The following is a 22,299-nucleotide window of genomic DNA, read 5'->3' on the forward strand; positions in this document are numbered from 1 at the left end:
CTCTAACATTGTCAGCCTGATTTCATTTTAATGATTCAATTTATACGTCTGAGTGCATCATCAGTAAAATTCTTGAATCTGTGTGGCCAACCCCTGCTGAAATGTAGTTGCCACGGTTTTGCCTAGCTGCTTGGGCTTTTTAATCTTTGTGTTCTTGATTAACTCCTCTTTGAGCAGGCATTTCATCACTTGCCCTAAAGCTCCCTGTCTTATAATTCTCCTGTGAAGCAGATGTTAGAAGTTTGTTAAAGGTGTTATATAAGCACAGTTTGTTGTAGTGGCAGTGGGAGTACCAACTCTGCTATGAATTATTTGCTCTGATCACCACTCCACTGACTTTATTCCTTTGAACAGCTCCTTATTCCTTTGTCTTTATTTCCTGCCCTTGTTTAGCCAGTAATTGTATCCGGTGTCCACACGAAGCTCCGAGAGGAGCTGTGGAAGCCTGAGGCCTTTGGGGAAGAGTTCGGGGAGCAAGATGCAGACCTGGTCGACTGTAGAACCAACACTATTATCGCTGGTGCAAAAATCCGAGACTTCTGGGACGGATTTGAAGACCTCTCGCGTAAGTTTCCTCATATTTTCTGAAAGGCCCTTTCCAGCTGACCAAGTGCATTTGAGATAGTCTCTGCATTGTGACAGGCTGATGATATAAAGACAGCATTGAAACCATAGCCAGGTAAACAGTTCTTTGACTTTGCCAGAGGAGATCCTGCAGAGGGAAATGGGTCAGTCATTTGTTTCGGGCCAAACTTCATCTGAATGGCCAGTCTGTTAGTCCCAGCTGAAAACTCTGTGGTAATGTAGAAGAGAGCTTGACCAAGAGTTGCTGGTAGATTCTCGCCTGGTACCATATTGTGGAGCAAGCACTTGGAAACCCAAGATGAAGAGTAAGGATTTCAGGTTGAATACTGCACACATTCGCTAACATTAAATTGAACCATTTAACCTTGGAGGTAACCAGCAGGTCACCTGGATTCTCCAAGAAAGTGTATTAACTGTTCACAATCTGCGATGATGGGTTGTGCAGTGGGAGGATTATCATCTGGGAATGTTTTGATACGACGTAGAGGGGGTCCGCTCGACCTTTCAAGCTCTACGATAGCTCTCAGAGTAACCCATCTATCTTGAGCGTGGAAAGCAGAGCCTTTGACCTAAAGCCATGCAAACCAGTGTACAATTCATTTATTTTGATTGAGAGATACAGCACTTCCAGCCCAACGAGCCCGTGCCGCCCAATTACGCCCATGTGACCAATTGACCTTTTTGTCTCGGGAAAGCAGAGCACCTGGAGGAAACCCACGTGGCAAGGGAGAACGTACAAACTCCTTACAGACAGCAGCAGGAAATGTAGCCGGGTCACTGGCGTTGTAAATTCCCTGTGATGGGTTCTCTCTCAGCACATCTTTGGATGCTTGAGGAAAGTGGGGTCCAGTCGTGTTGGTAATGTATATGCATACTCATGCAGTAATGAGGTTGGCATCCAGCCATACACCTGCACTGCCACAGTGGTAATTACCCTGAATATTTAAAAACGTAAACACGAGGAATTCTGCAGATGCTGGAAATTCAAGCAACACACATCAAAGTTGCTGGTGAACGCAGCAGGCTGAAGGGTCTCAGCCCAATACTTCGACTGTACTTCTTCCTAGAGATGCTGCTGGCCTGCTGCGTTCACCAGCAACTTTGATGTGTGTTACCCTGAATACTTTATATTTTCCTGTATTTGCTGCCTCTGCCTCAGTGCCCTTTGACCCAACTAGGCTACGCTGACCATGTTGGCCACCAAACTAGTCCCAGTCCTCTTCATTCAGACTGTATCCCTCAGAACTCCTCCATGTGTCTATCCAGTGCAGCTTAAATCATACTGTTATACCTGTCTCAGCCACGTCCTCTGGCAGCTCATTTCCTATACAAAAGTAGCTCATTTCCTATACAAAAGTAGCCCTTCTAGATATAGTCCCTCAGACCTTTGCACAGTGCTGCAGTAATTTTATGTATTGCACTGGACTGCTGCCACAAAAAACAAATTTCATGAATTTCAAACAAATTTTGTTGGGGTAGAAGGGTGGGTTGGCAAGTTTGCAGACGACACAAAGGTTGGTGATGTTGTAGGTAGTGTAGAGGATTGTCGAAGATTGCAGAGAGACATTGATAGGATGCAGAAGCAGGCTGAGAAGTGGCAGATGGAGTTCAACCCGGAAAAGTGTGAGGTGGTACACTTTGGAAGGACGCATTCCAAGGCAGAGTACAAAGTAAATGGCAGGATACTTGGAAGTGTGGAGGAGCAGAGGGATCTGGGGGTACATGTCCACAGATCCCTTTTAGTTGCCTCACAGGCAGATAGGGTAGTTAGCCTATGGGGAAAGCTTATGGGGTGTTAGCTTTCATAAGTCAAGGGATAGAGTTTAAGAGTCGCGACGTAATGATGCAGCTCTATAAAACTCTGGTTAGGCCACACTTGGAGTACTGTGTCCAGTTCTGGTTGCCTCACTATAGGAAGGATGTGGAAGCATTGGAAAGGGTACAGAGGAGATTTACCAGGATGCTGCCTGGTTTAGAGAGTATGCATTATGATCAGAGATTAAGGGAGCTAGAGCTTTACTCTTTGGAGAAACGGAGGATGAGAGGAGACATGATAGAGGTATACAAGATATTAAGAGGAATAGATAGAGTGGATAGCCAGCGCCTCTTCCCCAGAGCACCACTGCTCAATACAAGAGGATATGGCTTTAAGGTAAGGGGTGGGAAGTTCAAGGGGGATATTAGAGGAAGTTTTTTTTACTCAGAGTGTTTGGTGCGTGTAATGCACTGCCTGAGTCAGTGGTGGAGGCAGATACACCAGTGAAATTTAAGAGACTACTAGACAGGTATATGGAGGAATTTAAGGTGGGGTCTTATATGGGAGGCAGGGTTTGAGGGTCGGCACAACATTGTGGGCCGAAGGGCCTGTACTGTGCTGTACTATTCTATGTTCTGTGACATATGTGAGTGATGACAAACCTGATTCTGATAATGGGTCTCTGTTGTGGACTGAGAGTGGGAGAGGTGCAGGAAGAGGGGAGAGAGCAAGAAGCATGAAGCATCAGGGAGACTTTCTGTAATGATCAAAAACTAATTAATTAGAATCAAATGATCTTGCTGGGTGACTCAGGGCAGGGTGTGTCTGCACCCGTGTCACCCTGCTGCCCTGGCACATTTCTGCTACCTGTCCCACATCCCACGGCTGTCTGCAAGGAGTTTGTAAATGCTCCCCGTAACCGCATGGGTTTCCTCCAGTTCCTTCCCACATTCCAAAGACGTACAAGTTCATAGGTTAATTGGTCGGCGCAGGTTTGTAGGGCCAGAAGCAGCAGTTACTGTGCTGTTTCTCCAGATAAAATTAAAACCCCAGGTGGTTAGCTATGCAGTAGAAAAGTGGTAAAAGGTGCTGGTTGAGGAGGTGGTGATGAGAGCTGGGTCCTGGCGACTCTTTGCTCCCCACCTGTGTTCCATCAGATAACTTTCTGTGTGGATGCTGCAAATTTGCATGAGTGAAGTAAGTGAACAGGAATAAAAATTACTGCAGAGAGAGATCAGAAAAACAAAGTAATGTTAACTTTTCCTCCTTCTGAAGCTATAAAGTATTTCCAGCAATTTCTGAACACCAAAGATTCTGCAGATGCTGGATTTGCTGAGTTTCTCCGGCATTTTCTGATTCGCTTCAGCTTTTCTTGATCAGCGGTATTGCTTTTGATGGGCAAGTGGATGCCTGGAATATCCTGTTGCTGGAATAGGACTCTTGCTTTTATTGCTGGCATCCTTTCCCATCACCTTGTACCTGTTAGCAAGTTGCCTTGGGATACTTCTTAACTTGGAGAGAGTCATCAGTGGCTAGTGAGTTGTTCACAACAGAATGAAGATTATTGCATTCTATATTCAATGGACACTTTATTAGGTACCTTGTGTATCTAATAAAGTGGCCTCTGAGTACATGTTGGTGGTCTTCTGCTGTAGCCCACCCACTTCAAGATTCGACTTGTGAATTCAGAGATGCACTTCTGCACACCACTGTTGTAACATGTGGTTATTTGAGTTACTGTCGCTTTCCTATCTACTAGAATCAGTCTGGCCATTCTCCTCTGACCTCTCTCATTAACAAGGTGTTTTCACCCACAGAACTGCTGCTCACTGGATGTTTCATTTTTGTGTTTCACACCATTTTCTGTAAATTCTAGAGACTGCTGTGTATAAATAAATAATAATAATTGTCAGGAAATCAGCAGAGTCTGAGATACTCAAACTACCCTGTCTGGCACCAATAGTCATTCCATGGTCATAATCATTTAGATCACTTTTCTTCCCCATTCTGATGTTTGGTCTGAACAACAACTGAACCTCTGAACCATGTCTGCATGCTTTTATGCACTGAGTTGCTGCCACATGATTGGCTGGTTAAATATTTGCATTAAATGAGCGGGTCTACCTAATAAAGTGGCCACTGGGTGTTTGTAACGTAAGGCTGGCTGCACTTTTCACATTTAAGGTCTTTATTTCAGATGTTTAACCCTATCTTTTTTTTTCTCTTTTTAAGGTCGGCTTGCGACAAAAGAGAGGGTGCCAATGGCTTTGAAACTGAAGGACTGGCCTCCAGGAGAGGACTTCAGAGATATGATGCTTTCGAGGTATGCACTTCCGTCAGCTAAAGGTGTGCTTGCCAAAGACACAGATTCTGCAGATGCTGGAAATCTTCAGCAACCCACGCAAAATGCTGGAGGAACTCAGCACATCTGGCAGCATCTTTGAAGGGGAATAAATAGTCCAAAGTTCACAGTAAGTTTATTATCAAAGTATATGTCACCATATACTACCTTGAGATTCGTTTTATTGTAGGCATTCAAGGAAAATAAAGAAATGCAATAGGATTTATGAAAACTATACATAACGAAGTCTGACAAACATCCAATGAGCAAAAGAAAACACAGTGCAAATAAAGCCTCCACAAAGTTTGGAATGGAAATAAGTGCCAAGAAAACCAAACTCATGGCAAATGCCAACAGTGACATCACAACAGACATCTCAGTCCATGGTCAGAAACTTGAGACAGTGCAGCAGTTCAAATACCTGGGGGCAATCATCAGTGATGAAGGATCAAGACCAGAAGTCCTGGCAAGAACCACACAGACAATGACTGCACTATCCAAACTCAAGACAATATGGAGGGACAGGGACAGCAACATCACCATGAAGTACAAGATCAGACTCCTGCGTGCATTGGTATTCTCCATCTTCCTTTACGCATGTGAGACATGGACCCTCACAGCAGAGCTACAGAGGAAGATACAGGCATTGGAAATGAGATACAATTGCAATATCTTGGTCATCTCATACTTGGACCACATCACAAACGAGCAGATCCGCAAGACCGTCCAGCACCACATTGGCCCCCATGAAGACTTTCTCACCACGGTGAAGAAAAGAAAGCTGAGATGGTATGGCCACATAACAAGTTCCAGTGGCCTTGCAAAGACCGTTCTACAAGGAACTGTGGAGGGGAAAAGGAGGAGAGGTAGACAGAGGAAAAGATGGATGGACAACATTAAAGAATGGACAGGGAGAACATTTGCGGTGACCCAGGCTCTGGCACACAACCGCAACAGATGGAACAGACTGGTGCAAAGCTTGTCATGACAGTGCCCTGACGACTCCACCCGGAGTTAAGGGCGTAAGGCAAGTGCAAGTAAAGATAAATATTACTGAGAATAAGTTGTTGCATCCTTTGAAGTGAGTCTGTAGGTTGTGAAATCAGTCCAGTGTTGAGGTGAGTAAAGTTATCCACACTGGTTCAGGAACCTGATGGTTGTAGGGTAATAACTGTTCCTGAAACTGATGGTGTGGGCGTATGGCCTGATATTTTGGGCCAGTGCTCATGAATTTCCATCCATACATGCTCCCTGAGCTGCTGAGTTCCTCCAGTATTTTATGTGGGTTGCTTGTCAAAGAATTGGTTATACTGTACTGCAGGTATGTTACTGTTGAAATTTGATATTGGATGTAGTGAATCCACTAAGAACTCTCAAGATCTGATGTAGCTTTGAGCATGGGAGCAAGATCAATCAATGGTCTCTTCTGCTCTGCACTACTCCTTCAGGTTTGAGGACCTGATGAATAACCTACCTCTGCCTGAATACACCAAGAGAGACGGCAAGTTGAACCTGGCTTCCAGGCTGCCAGACTTCTTTGTGAGACCTGATTTGGGACCAAAGATGTACAATGCTTATGGTAAGTGTACTGTGTTTTATTTATTTAGGCATTCTGTGTGTGAGTGATGATAAACCTGATTCTGATATGGGTCTCTATTGTGGAGTGCAAGTGGGAAGGGTGCAGGGAGAGGGGAATCATGTTTGGGGAAGAGGGGAGGGAGCGGGAAGCACCAGAGAGACATTCTGTAATGATCAATAAATCAATTGTTTTGGAATCAAATGATCTTGCCTGGGGTCTCAGTATGGTGTGTCTGCACCCATGCAACACCCCACCCCTGGCACTCCTCTGCCACCTGTCCCATACCCCACCTGCAACTCGTTCGCCATACCCAACATCCTATACTTCTGCTTGATCTTCAAAGCTTGCTCGCTGCTCTGTGACAAATACAATATTGTGCAAAAGTCTATAAAGGTGTATACACTTGTAACTGTATGTATGTGTATTTATACATAAGTGTATACACACATCTTGAGGCACACACTGCTGTGCTACCCAAAACCTTTTGTCCCAAAATATTTGCCTGGAGTGCGGAAGGATTTGCAAACGTTGGAAGTTCCTGCTGCAAGTAGGTCTGTTGTGTGTTGTTTAGGTCTGTTATCAGCAGAGGACAGAAAGGTTGGGACGACAAACCTTCACCTGGATGTCTCCGATGCTGCTAACGTTATGGTCTATGTTGGGATCCCCAGCGGCCAGCCAAATCATGAAGAGGGTGAGTACCTGGTGATTCAGTACTCCTAAGTTAGTGCTTTAAAGTTCAGTACTGTATTAGTCTGAGGCTGCATGGTTTTTAACATTCATCTCACTTGTAGCATCCCCACTCCTAAAATAAACACAGTAAAGTGCATTAACAACCAACACGTTCTGGGAAGAGCTAGGCAAGTGTCATCACACATTCCGGCACCAACATAACCTGCTCACAGTGTTCAGCAGAAATAACCCACAGCCGACATGTAACAAACAGCAACAGCCTAACAAACACCCACCAGCACACGCAGCTGGGCCTCTGACCTAGGGCAGGCCGCCTTCACCTTCCAGTTTGTGACCTGGAACCCCTCGACCTTGGGGCTTGGACTTCTAGTCTTTGATATCTGGACTCACTAACATCTGGGCCTCAACCCCAAGGCTCACCTATCAGGGCCTCCAATCTCAAGACTAGCCTACCTTGGACCTCAGTTCCCAAGACTCGTCGACCTTGTGGATTGCCAACCCTCAGTCTTGTGACCCCACAGATCTCAGAGCGCTCTGACCTCCTTCCCCGTACTCTTCATTTACTACCCCTGACCTAGCATTCCCCTCATCCTCATCCGTATCCCTACCCCTAACTTCCCACATTGTCCCCAAAAACCATCCTTATGAACCTTAAAAAGCTAAGCCTGAGCCATGAACCCAGTGGGCATTGCAGCCTGGTGCCATCTTTTTAAAAAAAAATAAATAAAATTGCAGACTGTAGTAATAATTTGCTTTCAAATGCTGCTGTGCAATTTTTTTTGCTTTAGTTTAAAATTTGGGAAGAACCAGTGAATCTGATATTAGGTCAAGCTCAAACAAGAGATAATCTGCAGATGCTGGAAATCCGAGCAGCGGACACAGAAAGTGAACTCAGCAGGCCAGGCAGCATCTAGGAAAAGAGTATAGTCGATGTTTTGGGCCAAAACCCTTCAGCTGTCCTGTTCTTGGGGCAAACCTATCACATCAGACTTGCATAGTTGTGACATGTATAAGGATGTCTGATTGGGTGATGTGTTTTGAGTGCTATTTTCATTTCATAACTGAATAAAACTAAAATAGAAATGCTGTGCATTGCCTCTGGTCATTCTCTTGCCCCACTTTGATTATTTATCTTTTCACAGAAATTCTGAAGACCATGGAGGAGGGGGATGTGGATGAGTTAACAATAAAACGCTTCACGGAATCCAGTGAAAGGCCCGGTGCTCTGTGGCACATTTACTCCGCCAAGGATGCGGAGAAGATCCGAGATCTGCTGAAGAAGGTAACTGGGATCACAGTACCTGCTGTTCTGTGTGGTTTGATGTTGCTTTATTTTCTTCTTTCTCCTCACTTGCTGTTCAGTCTTCTCCAGTCCTGCCAAACACCGATCACCTGCTTCTTTGCATTTACAGTTTACCATTTTAGACAGTTTACCAGATATTGCATTTAAACCCTGACCGCAGGATGTTTCAAAGCTCTTCATTTTATCCAGCCGCCTTGAACCAAAAACATCTTAAAATTCATTCAGTGTTCTTTTCTGATTCAGCGGGACAAGTTTTTTTCAAAGGAGGCGTTGTACATGGGTTAAAGGCCACAAGAAATCATTTTATTAGAATTATATGAAGTTTACAATGCAGAAATAAAAACAGATGATAGAAAACAAAATAATACTATTCCACTCAATTTCCTGATCTGCACAATACCAGAGGAATCACAGATCCAACAATCTTTCACAGTTCTCCCTCCCTCCCCCATTCCTACCTTCCCTACAGCTTGAGGATGCTTAAAATCATTCTTGAACTTATGGTTATTACTTCAGAATTGACTTGCTAGTAGAATCCCCTGTATTGAACAGGATTATTGAACTAGATAAAAATAATTGAAGAGATTAAATTATTACACTCGATTAGTTGTATCTGATGTTTGGAAATAAAATTATTTACACGCACTCTTTGTAGCAGATAAACCTAGTTGTGAATAATCCAAGCTCTGAATGTTATTTACACTGTGCGCAACATTTTCAGGTTGGAGAAGAGCAAGGTCAGGAAAATCCTCTGGACCACGATCCCATTCATGACCAAAGCTGGTACCTGGATAGGACCCTGCGCAAGAGGCTCTATCAGGAATATGGAGTTCAGGGTTGGGCTATTGTGCAGTACCTCGGTGATGTGGTCTTCATACCCGCTGGTGCTCCTCACCAGGTTAGTGTTCAGTGCGTCTGATCCATGGCGAAATGTATTTATGCATCACTCCGTTAATACGTAGAATACCGGGTAATTCGGTGCTTATTTCCATTACTTGGATCGGTATGTTGAACAATTATGAAACCCCTGTGGATCTAGGCACCGGGAAATGAACAAAGTAAGCTGTGTAAATGTCTTTTCTATTTCTCTCAACACTCTGATATGAGGCCTGATCTGTGTCTGCAGCATATTTGTGTGTGAATGGGAATGGCAGATGAAATGGTTATCGTTTTCAGGCCTCTCTTGGCAGATCCTGTAATGTGTGTGATGCTACAGTGTGTTTGGGAGATGGCTGTAACTTGAGGATGTGATCAGGGACCTGGGTCTGCTGGCTGAACATCTATCTCCTGAGGTGAAGCAGCATGCCTGGTTTGGCTGCAATAGTCCCCCTGAAGTAGAACCTCCACCCCAACCCCAACCCGGCAAGAAAATAAAACAACATGGGCATTGGTTTCCTTTGTGTACGTCACCCTGTACCTGAGATTTGAAAGGAATGTCTCAGCAGTGCCATACGTTTAGAATCCTGTTTTACTGCCCTTACCATGTAGAGTGGTCCAACCTTAAGATGTGGACATTGGGGGAAAAGCAGGGATTAGTTTATATTGAGATACAATGTGGCACAGGCCCTTCCAGCCTTTCGAGCCACGTTGCCCAGCAATGCCCCTGATTTAATCCTAGCCGAATCTTGGGACACTTTACAATTGCCAATTAACCAACCAACCAGTACGTCTTTAGACTGGGAGGAAACTGGAACACCCGGAGGAAACTTATGCTATCAGAGGGAGAACGTACAACCTCTTGCATGCACGAATTGAACTCGGCTTGCCTGTATGTAAAGTGTTGTACTATTTTTAGCTGAAATAGACACTCTGAGCCCTTCTAGCTGGTAGAGGTTGTCGACGTAGAAAGTAGTTGTCCTCTCTGTAGGAAACAGATCCTCTGGGATTGCTGCCTTCAGGATGAGTAGGGTGGGAGGGAGTACAGTCGAGTGGAGAAGGAAAGATGTGGTATCTGTCATGCCGTCCCTGTGTACTTTCCGGATGGAGGTTTGTATTTTTCAATGTTTTTTAATGGGGATTGTATGCATGGCTTTGTGTGGGGCAGGTCATGCCTCAGGAGCCTGATTGACAAAATATATTGAATATGGTGTATATGGTTTTAGTAAGGCATTTGACAAGTTTCCCCATAATGGGCACATCAGTGATGGGCAAACTATTGGGGAGGATGCTTAGAGACAGGATTTGGAGAAATAGAGTCTGATTAGGGATCAGCATGGTGTTGTGAGGGGTAGGTCTGCTTGGCTTTTTCAAGGAAGTGACAAAATAATTTGAAGGTAGAGTGGTAGATGTGTATATATTTTAAGGTGTTTGACAAGATTCCCCATGGTAGCCTCATTCAAAAAGTCAGGAGGCATGAGGTCCAGGGAAACTTGGCTGCATGGATTCAGAACTGGCTTGTACACAGAAGAAAGATGGCGGTAGTAGGTGGAGCGTGTTCTACCTAGAGGTCTGTGACCAGTGGTTTTCTGCAGGGATCTGTTCTGGGACCACTGCTCTGTTGTGATTTCTACAATTGAGTTGGATGAAGAAGTACAAGGGTGGAGTAGTAAGTTTGAGGATGACACAAAGGTTGGGGTACTGTGGATAGTATAAAAGGTTGTCAACAAGATATTGATAAGATGCAGAGCTGGCAGAGTTCAATCAAGTGTGAAGTGATGGAAGGTTGAACATGAAGGTAGAGTACTAAGCAGGATTGTTAGTGTGGTGGAACAGCGAGATATAACCATATCACAATTACAGCACGGAAACAGGCCATCTCGGCCCTTCTCTTCCGTGCCGAACTCTTACTCTCACCTAGTCCCACCGACCTGCACTCAGTCCATAACCCTCCAATCCTTTCCTGTCCATATAGCTGTCCAATTTAACTTTAAACGACAACATCGAACCTGCATCAACCACTTCTGCTGGAAGCTCGTTCCACACACCTACCACTCTGAGTTCCCCCTCATGTTACCCCTAAACTTTTGCCCTTTAACTCTCAACTCATGTCCTGTTTGAATCTCCCCCACTCTCAATGGAAAAAGCCTATCCACGTCAACTCTATCTATCCCCCTCATAATTTTAAATACCTCTATCAAGTCCCCCCCTCAACCTTCATAAAGACCCAACTTGTTCAACCTTTCTCTGTAACTTAGGAGATGAAACCCAGGTAACATTCTAGTAAATCTAGTAGATCTCCAAGTGTGGTCCACTCTGCGTGGGAGGGAAGGGTTAGCTTGATCATGGAACACTTTAAAAGGTGGGCACGACATCATGAGCCAAAGGGCCCATACTTTTCTGTTCTTAATAGGCTAACTAAGTATTCTGATGCTTGCTACAGGTTCACAACTTGTACAGCTGTATCAAAGTTGCAGAGGATTTTGTTTCCACTGAGCACGTCAAACACTGCTTCCGGCTCACGCAGGAATTTCGACACCTGTCTAACACGCACACCAATCATGAAGATAAACTCCAGGTATCTGAATTCACTCTATCCACATTGTGATTTTACTGTTCAGGTTGATGCTTTCTGGGAACCACTCTTAGTTTCTGCACTACAATGAAATATAGCTCATTCATAGTTAATTGTGTAATTGAATAATATACTTTCAAGTTGTTGTAGATGGGAAAGAGGAGAGTCATGTGAACTTGCGTCATGCATTGTTGATAAAGTTCAGTCTTTCACAGAAATAAAATAAATGGATAAGGAAAATATTTGGGGTGGGAAAACAAAGTGAATAGTATGTATGTAATCCTCCTATGAGGAAATTGCGTTAGATATGAACATGGATAATAATCCCAAACACTTCACCATCACAATGGAAACTCCTAACTCTGTCACCCTCTCACCCATTATCACAACTCCTCTAGACTGGAAATTACAGAGGATACTAGTCAGTAGTAATGGCAATCAAACAGTATTGTATGAATCTCAGCCACTGCATTACTGGTGAGTAATGTTGTGAAGACATTTATATTCAAAAATCATTAAGAGAAACACTTCGCAATGTGAAGACTGGTACTTAAGTGAATGTGGCTACACCCTTTCAACTTACAAGTTTTGGTCAGTAATGTCTTAAGATTCCATCTTTTAAGCAATTTGAACAAACGATACTTCAAAGTACATAGGTCACCATTTACTGCCCTGTGATTCATTTTATTGCAAGCATTCACAGTAGAATAAAGAAAGTTGATAGAGTCAATGAGAATCTTAGTTCAAAGATCAGAGTACATGTACTTCACTATACACTACCCTGAGATTCATTTTCTTGTGGGCATTCACAGTAACTACACAGAAACCCAGTAGAGGCAATGTAAAAATGCACACAACAAAGACAATCGTATGCAAAAGACGACAAACTGTGCAAATAGAAACAAAAAATAAGCAATAAATATCAAGAACATGAGTTGTAGTGAACGTGAGTCCATAGGTTGTGGAACCATTTCAGTGGTATGAGTGAAGTTATCTCTGGTTCAAAAACCTGATGTTGAGGGGAAATAACTGTTCCTGAACCTGGTGGTGCAGGTCCTAATGCTCCTGTACCTCCTTCCCAATGGCAGAAGCAAGATGACAGCATTGCCTGGGTGGTGGAAGGTCCCTGATGATGGCTGCTGCTTTCTAATGGCAGCATTCCTTGTAGATGTGCTCAATGGTGGGGAGAGCTTGGCCTGTGATGGACAAGGGTTGATGCCAACTCATTTATTCCTTGCAATGTTTTTTGCTTTGAGGAGCAGTATAACTTGTTCCCAATCACAATACTGTGTTGATTTATTTTTCATACACAGGTGAAGAATATTATCTACCATGCAGTGAAAGATGCTGTTGCGATGTTAAGAGCTCATGAATCCAGCCTGCTGAAGACCCAAGGGTGATGTCCGGAATTCCTCCTTAAGGCTGACTTCTCGTGGTAAATCCGGACTTTGCTGACACAGACTTCCAGAAACTGATTTATTTGAGGAGGCCATACAGCATCCTTGTTCCACTGGCTAAATTAGGAGATGTGAACCTGTACTTTATCTGGTATAGTTTGTAAAACTGCGCAGCAAGGATGTCTCAAGTTATATCTAATGCTAACAAGCAAACATATTTTTAGGCTCCCAGTTAAACAATTCCAAACTAGTTTTGCTCTGCCCACCCTATATTTACTCTCATGATTCTTAGTCTATCTTGGAATTGTGTGAGGAATACTTGTTTGTGGTTTCCCACAGAAGACCAGGGAAGCAATAAAGAAAGTCTAATCTTCCCTATTTTGAAGATCATTAGCTGTAGCCTGGCATAGTTGGCAACATCTTAGGTGTTTCATGTCTAGTTGGAAAACAAAATATCCAGATATTTATAGTGCTAAAACAAGATAAACTCAAGCCTGAGATCAGAGGTTTTGATCTTCATTGTCATAGTGGATTTAGCTCTTCTACAGCACTTCACCATTAATATAGTTTCCATGTTTGTCTGTACCTGGATATCTACAGAGTTCTAAATGGAAGACATCCAACAGTTCATGATATTTGATCATTCTGTTAATGTGAATTGTGCTAGTTTTGTACTTATCATTTGGAGAAATGTTTTGTGTTTAGCAGGAGTTAATGATCTGAAACACAGATGAGTCGAAACCCCACCAGGAATCAGATTCACAGAACCAATTATTTACAGACTGAGGCACATTTTACATACTGCTGCTGTAAATTTTCTATTTGAGCTGGTAAAAAAAATCATCTCCCAGTCTTCTGGAGCTATTAACTTGTCCAGCACATTTACAAACCCAGGACTCCTGTGAGCGAAGTACTTCCTAATTGATTTTTTTGCCATTATGCTGCAAGAAGTGTTTGTTGGGAAATACACAAGTGCATGGATAAGAATTCTAATTGGCATTCACTGTGCTGTACTACAGCTTCTGATGTGTAGGTTTCCTTAACAATGTAGGCAATACACTATGCAAACAAATTGCATTATTAGAGAAATAAACTTTTTTCTATGTTATTACACAGTTGATTGCAAGTTCAGAATCATCCCCATCCTGTGTTATTTGGTTCAGCTTGACTAATTTTCATCCACTTTTTGTTTTAAAATGTTGCTGAAATTGAGTGCAAGTTTTTTGGTTGGTGTATCAGTGGAGAATGGCCTTGTTTCTTTGGCTGTAAAATTTGAAGACTATTCTAGTTGAACTATTTTGTAAAACTACTATAAAACTTTCAAAGTAAATGAAATCCCAATTGTTGGTATTTCAGTAACTTTGATTACTCAGGACATAACTGCTATGTTGAATGTTTGTGTGGGTTTTGTTTGCTTTGTACATTTTACTAGTTCTGTGGTTTAAATGCAGAGCATCAAAGTTGAAGTCTGAAAATGACAAGTTAATAGAATTGTTCAGATGGTTGGGCAATATTTGTACAATGTGATTTTTACACAATATATCAACATGCTGTTTTAAAAAAAACATGGTTGTGCCTTTAAATGCATTTCATTCCAGCCGAGGTCCCTGGTTCTAGATGCCGTTTTGGATGAGTGATTTCAAGTGGTCGGTTAGAAAGTTCTTCCGAAATCGCAAGCGAAGCAGATGCAATAAACAAAAACATGATTTAGGCTGATCTATTCCAAACCATAATACAAGGAGACTATTTGATCCATTGTCTGTGTTCACTGTTTTGGCACTTGATGAAAGCTCCATTGATTTTGAAGTTCGAATAACAACTATGGCAAGTGATGTGTGGAGGATGAGGTCATCCACTAAGATATTAAATAATATTTTAGTCATGAGTGGTTGACCCTTTGTTCTTGTAGATACCCAGAATCTTTTATTTCTCAAAGTCTGTTCACAGGTTCAGAAAGTAACAGGAGACTAATAAAGCCTTGTTCTTGAGCAAGAGAGTTACAGGTAAAGCTTTGGTAAGTGAGCTCATTCACAGTGCTTTCCCTTAATTTATTTCATCATATCCTTGCAAATCCATTTTGGATCCCAATTTAATCCTTTCAGAATATATTGGTCACATTTATATTCCTACTTGTTCTTGAAGCAGTAAGCTGTTGAATAAAAGTGAAAGCTAGGCAACTCATTAAACATTGCAACATTTCAGTTTTGGTGTAATAAGTACATCTGAAGGTACATGAAACAGACTGTACAGTTTCAGTATGATGCAAAACCATTTGGATAGAGAAACCAAGTTGGGGTATATTCTTTGTTTTTTTTGCATCCCTATTTAAATATTAATAGAAACGTAGAAAACCTGCAGCACACTACAGACCCTGCAGCCCACAAAGCTGTGCCAGACATGTCCTAGCCTTAGAAATTACCTAGGGTTACCCATAGCCCTCTGTTTTTCTAAGCTCCATGTATTTATCCAAGAATCTCTCAAAAGACCCTATCATATCCGCCTCCTCTACTGTCGCCAGCAACCCATTCCATGCATTCATTACTCTGCATTTTTAAATAAGATCAACTTACCCCTGACATCTCCTCTGTACCTGTATTGTGAGTCAAATTTATGTTTAACATGGACATTAATATTATATTGGTAAGTCAACTGGCACTTAAAATAGCTGTCAAAATCTCTCCACTAATCCTATTGTTTTACATGAAAAAAACACTAGATTATAGGTTTGTTCTGCTGAGAATCCTTCTGATAATTTCTATTTCACTGGTAACTAATAATTAAAATGATCCAGAATTGACTGGTAGTCCACTTAAAAAAAAAGTACCAAGATGCTTCTAAGAACCTGCAATGAAGTGGTTGTAAAATAGTATTTACCTGGTTAGAAAGCATTCTAGGACAATTCAAGTCATGTCTTATTCATTTTTATTACTAAAGGTAAGCAAAAATCACAGCTATACTTGAATGATGCTAAGGAGCTCAGTTATCCATATGTACAAAAACTCAAGTGCTAGTAGTGAACAAACATTTGAAAAGTGTTTAATAAGATGGTTGTAAATGACAGTAATACAGTATGTGATGCATCTCCAATTTCAAATCCAACCCAAAGACAATACTAAAATGGGATTATTTTAGTCTGAAGAGCTTGAATGGACTGCAGTTATTAAAGAACAAGGCAAATAACCTTTATCTGAGACAGGCAACACACATCAAAGTTGCTGGTGAACGCAGCAGGCCAGGCAGCATCTCTAGGAAGAGGTATAGTCGACGTTTCAGGCCAAGACCCTTTGTCAGGACTCACTGAAGAAAGAGTTAGTAAGAGATTTGAAAGTGGGAGGGGGAGGGATGGAGCTAAGAGCTGGACAGGTGATTGGCAAAGGGGATATGAGAGGATCATGGGACAGGAGGCCCGGGGAGAAAGACAAGGGGGCGGGGGGGGAATCCAGAGGATGGGCAAGGGGTATAGTCAGAGGGACAGAGGGAGAAAAAGGAGAGTGAGAGAGAAAGTGTGAATAAAAATACTACTATACCCCTTACCCATCCTCTGGGTTCCCCCCTCCCTTATCTTTCTCCTGGACCTCCTGTCCCATGATCTGCTCATATCCCCTTTGCCAATCACCTGTCCAGCTCTTGGCTCCATCCCTCCCCCTCCTGTCTTCTCCTATCATTTTGGATCTCCTCCTCCCCCTCCCACTTTCAAATCTCTTACTAGCTCTTCCTTCAGTTAGTCCTGACGAAGGGTCTCGGCCCGAAATGTCGACTGTACCTCTTCCTAGAGATGCTGCCTGGCCTGCTGCGTTCACCAGCAACTTTGATGTGTGTTGCTTGAATTTCCAGCATCTGCAGAATTCCTGTTGCTTTTATCTGAGACAGTACGTCTCGGATAATCACAAACCCAATACCTACCCATCCATACGTGCCGTTAAAGCCAAAAATAGCCATATTACAAAGCAGAGGCAGTCACCACTTAAATAGACAATTTTTGTTTGCACTGACCAAAACATTTATAACTCAAATATACATTTGTTAGGTAATATAAAGGATAGTTTGAATATTTTCTTAGAATTGGCTGTTTATTATAAGGTCTTACCAAAGTTTGTGGAAGATCCTTTCACTATAACAAGGCCACTTTAAAAAAAGTTATTTTTACATTCTCTTAACAGCTTTATATTATATATAAAAAATTTCAATTGTAACTACAAGAACTGGAATCCCTATTACATACAGGGATTTACTGTAAGTACGACAGCAGTGCTGAATTATATTAACAAACTAGATATGACAGTTTAGTACAATGGGAGAAATAACTTGTAAGTGTAACCTTATTGTTTTGGGAAGTTTATTTTGTACAATTTAGCAGTACCCATCTCTAACACAGAAAGTATTTACTTTGGTATTTGCATGGGGTGAGAGTAAAGGAGTATAGGAACACCACAGCAAGATAATTCTTTTATAAACTCGTGGGAACTATATATCCAATTTATTTACACAGATTAACTCCTGAGTGCGGCTAGCCGTGACTGCATTTCTTCAATATCTTCCTCTGCCTCACCTTCATCTGATGCAGCTGTGGCCCCTGCAAGTTCTGGCTCTGGGAGAGCATCCGTGACTTTGCTGGGAGCTTTCCCCAGAGCACCTGAAAAATAAAAATAGCCAAATAGCTTTTGTGACTTGGCAATATTTGGTGCTAAAGCAGAAGGCACAAATACAAACTGTCTTTTCCAATATTGATCTGATTGTGTTTCTGCAGCGATCTGAGAATGCAACAACACTGTCCAAGGCTATCAGCAACCTTTCCCAGAAGCACATGTAGAATGTAAGTTACAAGAATTACCACTAGTTTTCATGCATTTGTCCACAATAAAACAATTATTAATCACAAAGGTATTTAGCCACAGCAAGCCAGCGCTATGAGCAATCTATGATATACGGGCTATCTCAGTCGCTAATATACTGGCTATGTGAGCACAGAATTTTCTTTAAGATCATTTCCTCAGAACATTAACTTTCAAAATGAAATGAATCTTTCATTTTCATTTTAAAGAGGGCATTTCTGAGAATACCACTTGCAAAAAGGATCAAAAGGAGATTCTGTGCTATTAAAAATTTTAGACATTATAAAAATCTATAAAGATAATTAAAAACACTGGATTTAATTTACCTGCAGTAACCTCAAATAGTATTTTGTCAATTTCCATCTCTGCTGCCTCTTCCATTTCTTCTTCATCTTCCATACTTTCAAAAGTATCCTCCAGCATCTCATCAATAATCCCTGCCTGCATATAGAAAGTACATGTTAAAAAATAATTAAAAATCAACACAGTACGTAACTACTTTTTGCAGTTAACAAGACCCAAGACTGCCCTAATTTCTGGCGGTTTCTATAAAATGTACATCTGAAATACTGTCAGGTGTTCAGTAAGGATGTTGATTTATCTCCAACAATGTATAATGGTTTCAGATTTCTCATGCTTTAATTTTTTGGGATTTTGGCCTTGCTTACAAGGCTGCCATTTATAACCCACCCCTAAATCACTTGGAAAGGCGTATGGTAAACTGCCTCCTTGAGTTACCACATTCTGCTGGGCAGGAAATTCCAGAATTCAGATTAAGGACCGGCTATATTTCCAGTTCAAGACGGAAGGGAATGTGAAGGTGGTGGTATTCCTATCCACCTGCTGCCCTTGATCTTAATGGTCAAGCAGCCTTGGTGAGTAATTGCAATGTATTTTGTAGGTGCTGCCCATAGTGGAGAGAACGACTGCTTCTGGAGGTTGATGTACCAGTCAGGCAGCCTGTTCCATCCTGAATGACAACAAGCTTGAGAGTTGACACTAATTCGTCTAGGCAATTGAGAAACAGTTCCATTACACTCCTGCCAGAATTGGAGAACACACATATAGGCCCATCATTGCACCGTGTCCAACTACATTAATCCTATTTACCATGATTCAGGCTGTAGGGTTATATATCTCAGCAATTTTGACTTGTAGTTAGTGGAACAGCAGGTTCAAGAGGTGGATCACTCAATGCAGCATATCCAGCCTCTGACCTGCTGGCATATGTGTTTTGTGGTGATCCCTATGATACTCGTGGCGGGGAACTTAATAGCAATATCATTGAATATTAAGGGTGAGATGATTTGGATTCCTTCTGTGGGTGATGTTCATTGTTTGACAATTTAAGGCATAACTATTAGCAGCCCTTTCCTAAACATTTGGTTTCTCCAGTTCATTAAATTTGACAAGTTAGAGATTTGTTCTCATGACAGATTAAAGCAAACACCTACAACCTAAGTAGGCTCCAGCCACAAGAACAGTAATGTCACACCTTCATCATTTCTTTAGACAGTTCTCTCATGGTGGCTTGAATTTCAGGAATTTTTACTAAACTCTGCATGGCTTTCATCACTTCAGTGCTCTTCTCTAAGGCACCAGTGACTTTCGCTACAGCTGTGGAAGGGAAGGAAAAATAGTAAATTAAAAGCAGAAAACATATGACCATTTCATTTTGACTTACACAGCACTGCAAAGGCTGCCGCACAAAACCTCAGCTGTAGATTAAGCTTCATTGGCTTTGTTAAAATAAAGGAAAGAGCAATAAATCCGTGGCAGCTCAACATAATTCAATCATAAACACAAAATAATCTGCGGATGCTGGGGTCAAAGCAACACTCACAACACGCTGGATGAACTCAGCAGGTCAGGCAGCATCCGTGGAAAAGATCGGTCGACGTTTCGGGCCGGAACCGCCCAAAACGTCAACCTATCTTTTCCACGGATGCTGCCTGACCTGCTGAGTTCCTCCAGCGTGTTGTGAGTGTAATTCAATCAGTTAGCTCTGATAGAGCCAAGAAATGGATTACCCTTCAAAGGTGTATGCAGTACAATTCCAAAAGTGTTTGGAGAACTTGGCCAAAGTAAACGTACAAGTAATAATCCTGAATTATTACTGAAGAGAAATAATGTGGTGGTCCCTGCTCCTGGGTCAAGAAGGCTTTAAAAAGTCAGGCAAAACTTTGAAGTGAGGAAGTTGTACACTTGTTTACCTCAATACTGATTATTAAGTAAACTGTCCTTTGTGCACAACTGTTTATATTGGTGAATGTGAATGTTGTTGACAAGTTTAACAGTTACCGTTCACCCTGACTACCCTTGGAAAATGATTTTGAATCACTACTTTGACCTGTGCGTGTGTGTGATGAGAAACTCCACACTGCAGTCAGAGAGCCGTGGGAGTTTGATCCAACAACATTGGATGGTGAATGATTTAGAAGGTGAAATTGATGTTTCATTGTGTCCATTACCTCATCTTTGTCCTTGAGCATGGTGGTGATGTCAAAAATCACTTTAGGGAGTCAACATGCGCACAACAGCAAGGTGTATTTGTGAAGGGGGAAAATGGCACCTCAGCTCCCAGATTAAACAATTAAATGAGCCATTTTGGACTGGATGGTGCTGAAATTTCTGAATGTTGTTCAAGCTGGACACATCCAAGCACATGGGGAGTACTTTGTCACACTCCTGACCCTGTCTTGCAGACATTGGAAAGACTTGAAGGCAAGTTAATCACTACAAGATACTGTCTCTGATCTGTTCCTGTATGTATGTGTATGCAGTTGGTTCAGTTAGAAATTTTGTCAAGGGGAACAGAAAATCTTCCTATCCAATAAAATCAAGCCAATACACTACTGCATTTCCATATAGTCCATCATAACATTGCTGTTTTGTTTAAGAAGCAGGCCACAACACAGATCTTACAGCCTGTGCTTTCCGCAGCACATCTGAAATGGTGCACAATATTACAAACTGTTCACCAATATCACAACCTCGTCCAATGGCACTTGTATTTCTGGAGAATATCTGGAATGTATGATTTCATTTTTACATTGCTGTTTATTCTGGTTAAATATTTTTATTTTGTTCCAATAAAATGTTGCAATATTTGGCCTTTTTTGATTGGGAGATTGAGTTCAAAAGCTGAGGTAATAGGTGCAGCTCTATAAAACTCTGATTAGATCACACTTGTGATTATTGTGTTCAGTTCTAGTTGCCTTATAGGAAGGATGTGGAAGCCTTAGAAAGGATGCAGAGTAGATTTACCAGGATGCTGTCTGGATTGGAGAACATGTCTTATGAGGAAAGGTTGAGTGAGCTAGGGGTTTTCTCTTTGGAGCAACGGGGGATAAGAGGTGGTCGCACTCAATCTCAATGATAAGCAAATGCTTTAAGAGGCTGGTCAAGGATTACATCTGCAGCTTGCTACCACCAAAACTGGACACCCTACAATTCGCCTGCCGACACAGCTGATCGACTTGTGTCAATCGACGATGCAATAGCCACAGCTCTACATAACGTCCTCACACACCTGGAGAAGAAGGATGCTCATGTGAGAGTGCTGTTCTTGGACTACAGTTCAGCATTCAACACCATAATTCCATCCAGGCTCGACAAGAAGATCAGAGACCTCGGCCTTGACCCTGCCTTGTGCAGCTGGATCCTGGACTTCCTGTCAGATCGCCAGCAGGTCGTAAGAGTGGGCTCCCTCACCTCCACCCTTCTGACTCTCAATACAGGAGCCCCTCAGGGCTGTGTCCGTAGCCACCTCCTTTACTCTCTGTATACCCATGACTCTGTTGCCACCCACAGCTCCAATCTGCTAATTAAATTTGCTGATGACACTACATTGATTGGCCTTATCTCAAACAATAACAAGGCAGCCTACAGAGAATAAGTCATCTCTCTGACACAGTGGTGTCAAGAAAACAACCTCTCCCTCAATGTCGCAAAAACAAAGGAGCTGGTTGTGAACTACAGGAGGAAATGGAGATGGGCTAACCCCTATTGACATCAATGGATCTGTGGTTAAGAAGGTAAACAGAGGGTTAAGTTCCTCGGCATCCACATCACTGAGGACCTCACGTGGTCTGCACACACCAGCTGGGTGATGAAAAAGGCACAACAGAGCCTCTTTCACCTCAGACTGTTGAGGGAGTTTGGTCTGGGCCCCAAAATCCTAACTTTCTACAGGGGCACAATTGAGAGCCTCCTGAGTGGCTGCATCACTGCCTGGTATGGGAACTGTACCTCCCTTAATCACAGAACTCTGCAGAGAGTGGTGCGGACAGCCCAGCGCATCTGTAGTTGTGAACTTCCCACTATTCAGGACATTTACAAGGACAGGTGTGTTAAAAGGGCCCA

General features: G+C 42.3%; 2 protein-coding genes across 5 annotated transcripts in view; one reads left to right on the forward strand and one right to left on the reverse strand.

Annotated features, from left to right (window-relative positions):
• The window catches only part of LOC140196823 (lysine-specific demethylase 3A-like), an 83,691-nt gene extending 68,652 nt beyond the window's left edge, over positions 1-15,039 (forward strand). The window contains exons 18-25 of one of the 2 annotated variants that reach the window (XM_072256654.1): positions 394-565; positions 4,574-4,664; positions 6,131-6,261; positions 6,833-6,952; positions 8,094-8,233; positions 8,976-9,152; positions 11,574-11,708; positions 13,019-15,039. In XM_072256654.1, coding sequence (XP_072112755.1) covers positions 394-565; positions 4,574-4,664; positions 6,131-6,261; positions 6,833-6,952; positions 8,094-8,233; positions 8,976-9,152; positions 11,574-11,708; positions 13,019-13,105 — 1,053 coding nt within the window. In that variant the 3' untranslated portion in view covers positions 13,106-15,039. The remainder of the gene's footprint in view (positions 1-393; positions 566-4,573; positions 4,665-6,130; positions 6,262-6,832; positions 6,953-8,093; positions 8,234-8,975; positions 9,153-11,573; positions 11,709-13,018) is intronic. The other variant, XM_072256653.1, reaches the window with a different exon arrangement.
• A 1,848-nt stretch (positions 15,040-16,887) lies between these two features.
• The window catches only part of rnf103 (ring finger protein 103), a 51,285-nt gene continuing 45,873 nt past the window's right edge, over positions 16,888-22,299 (reverse strand). For all 3 annotated transcript variants that reach the window (XM_072256659.1, XM_072256657.1, XM_072256658.1), the window contains 3 exons: positions 19,430-19,551; positions 18,261-18,375; positions 16,888-17,735 (listed from right to left, as the gene is read on the reverse strand). In XM_072256659.1, coding sequence (XP_072112760.1) covers positions 17,593-17,735; positions 18,261-18,375; positions 19,430-19,551 — 380 coding nt within the window. In that variant the 3' untranslated portion in view covers positions 16,888-17,592. The remainder of the gene's footprint in view (positions 17,736-18,260; positions 18,376-19,429; positions 19,552-22,299) is intronic.

This window comes from Mobula birostris, chromosome 4 (genome assembly GCF_030028105.1).
Source record: "Mobula birostris isolate sMobBir1 chromosome 4, sMobBir1.hap1, whole genome shotgun sequence".
Classification (NCBI taxonomy): domain Eukaryota; kingdom Metazoa; phylum Chordata; class Chondrichthyes; order Myliobatiformes; family Myliobatidae; genus Mobula; species Mobula birostris.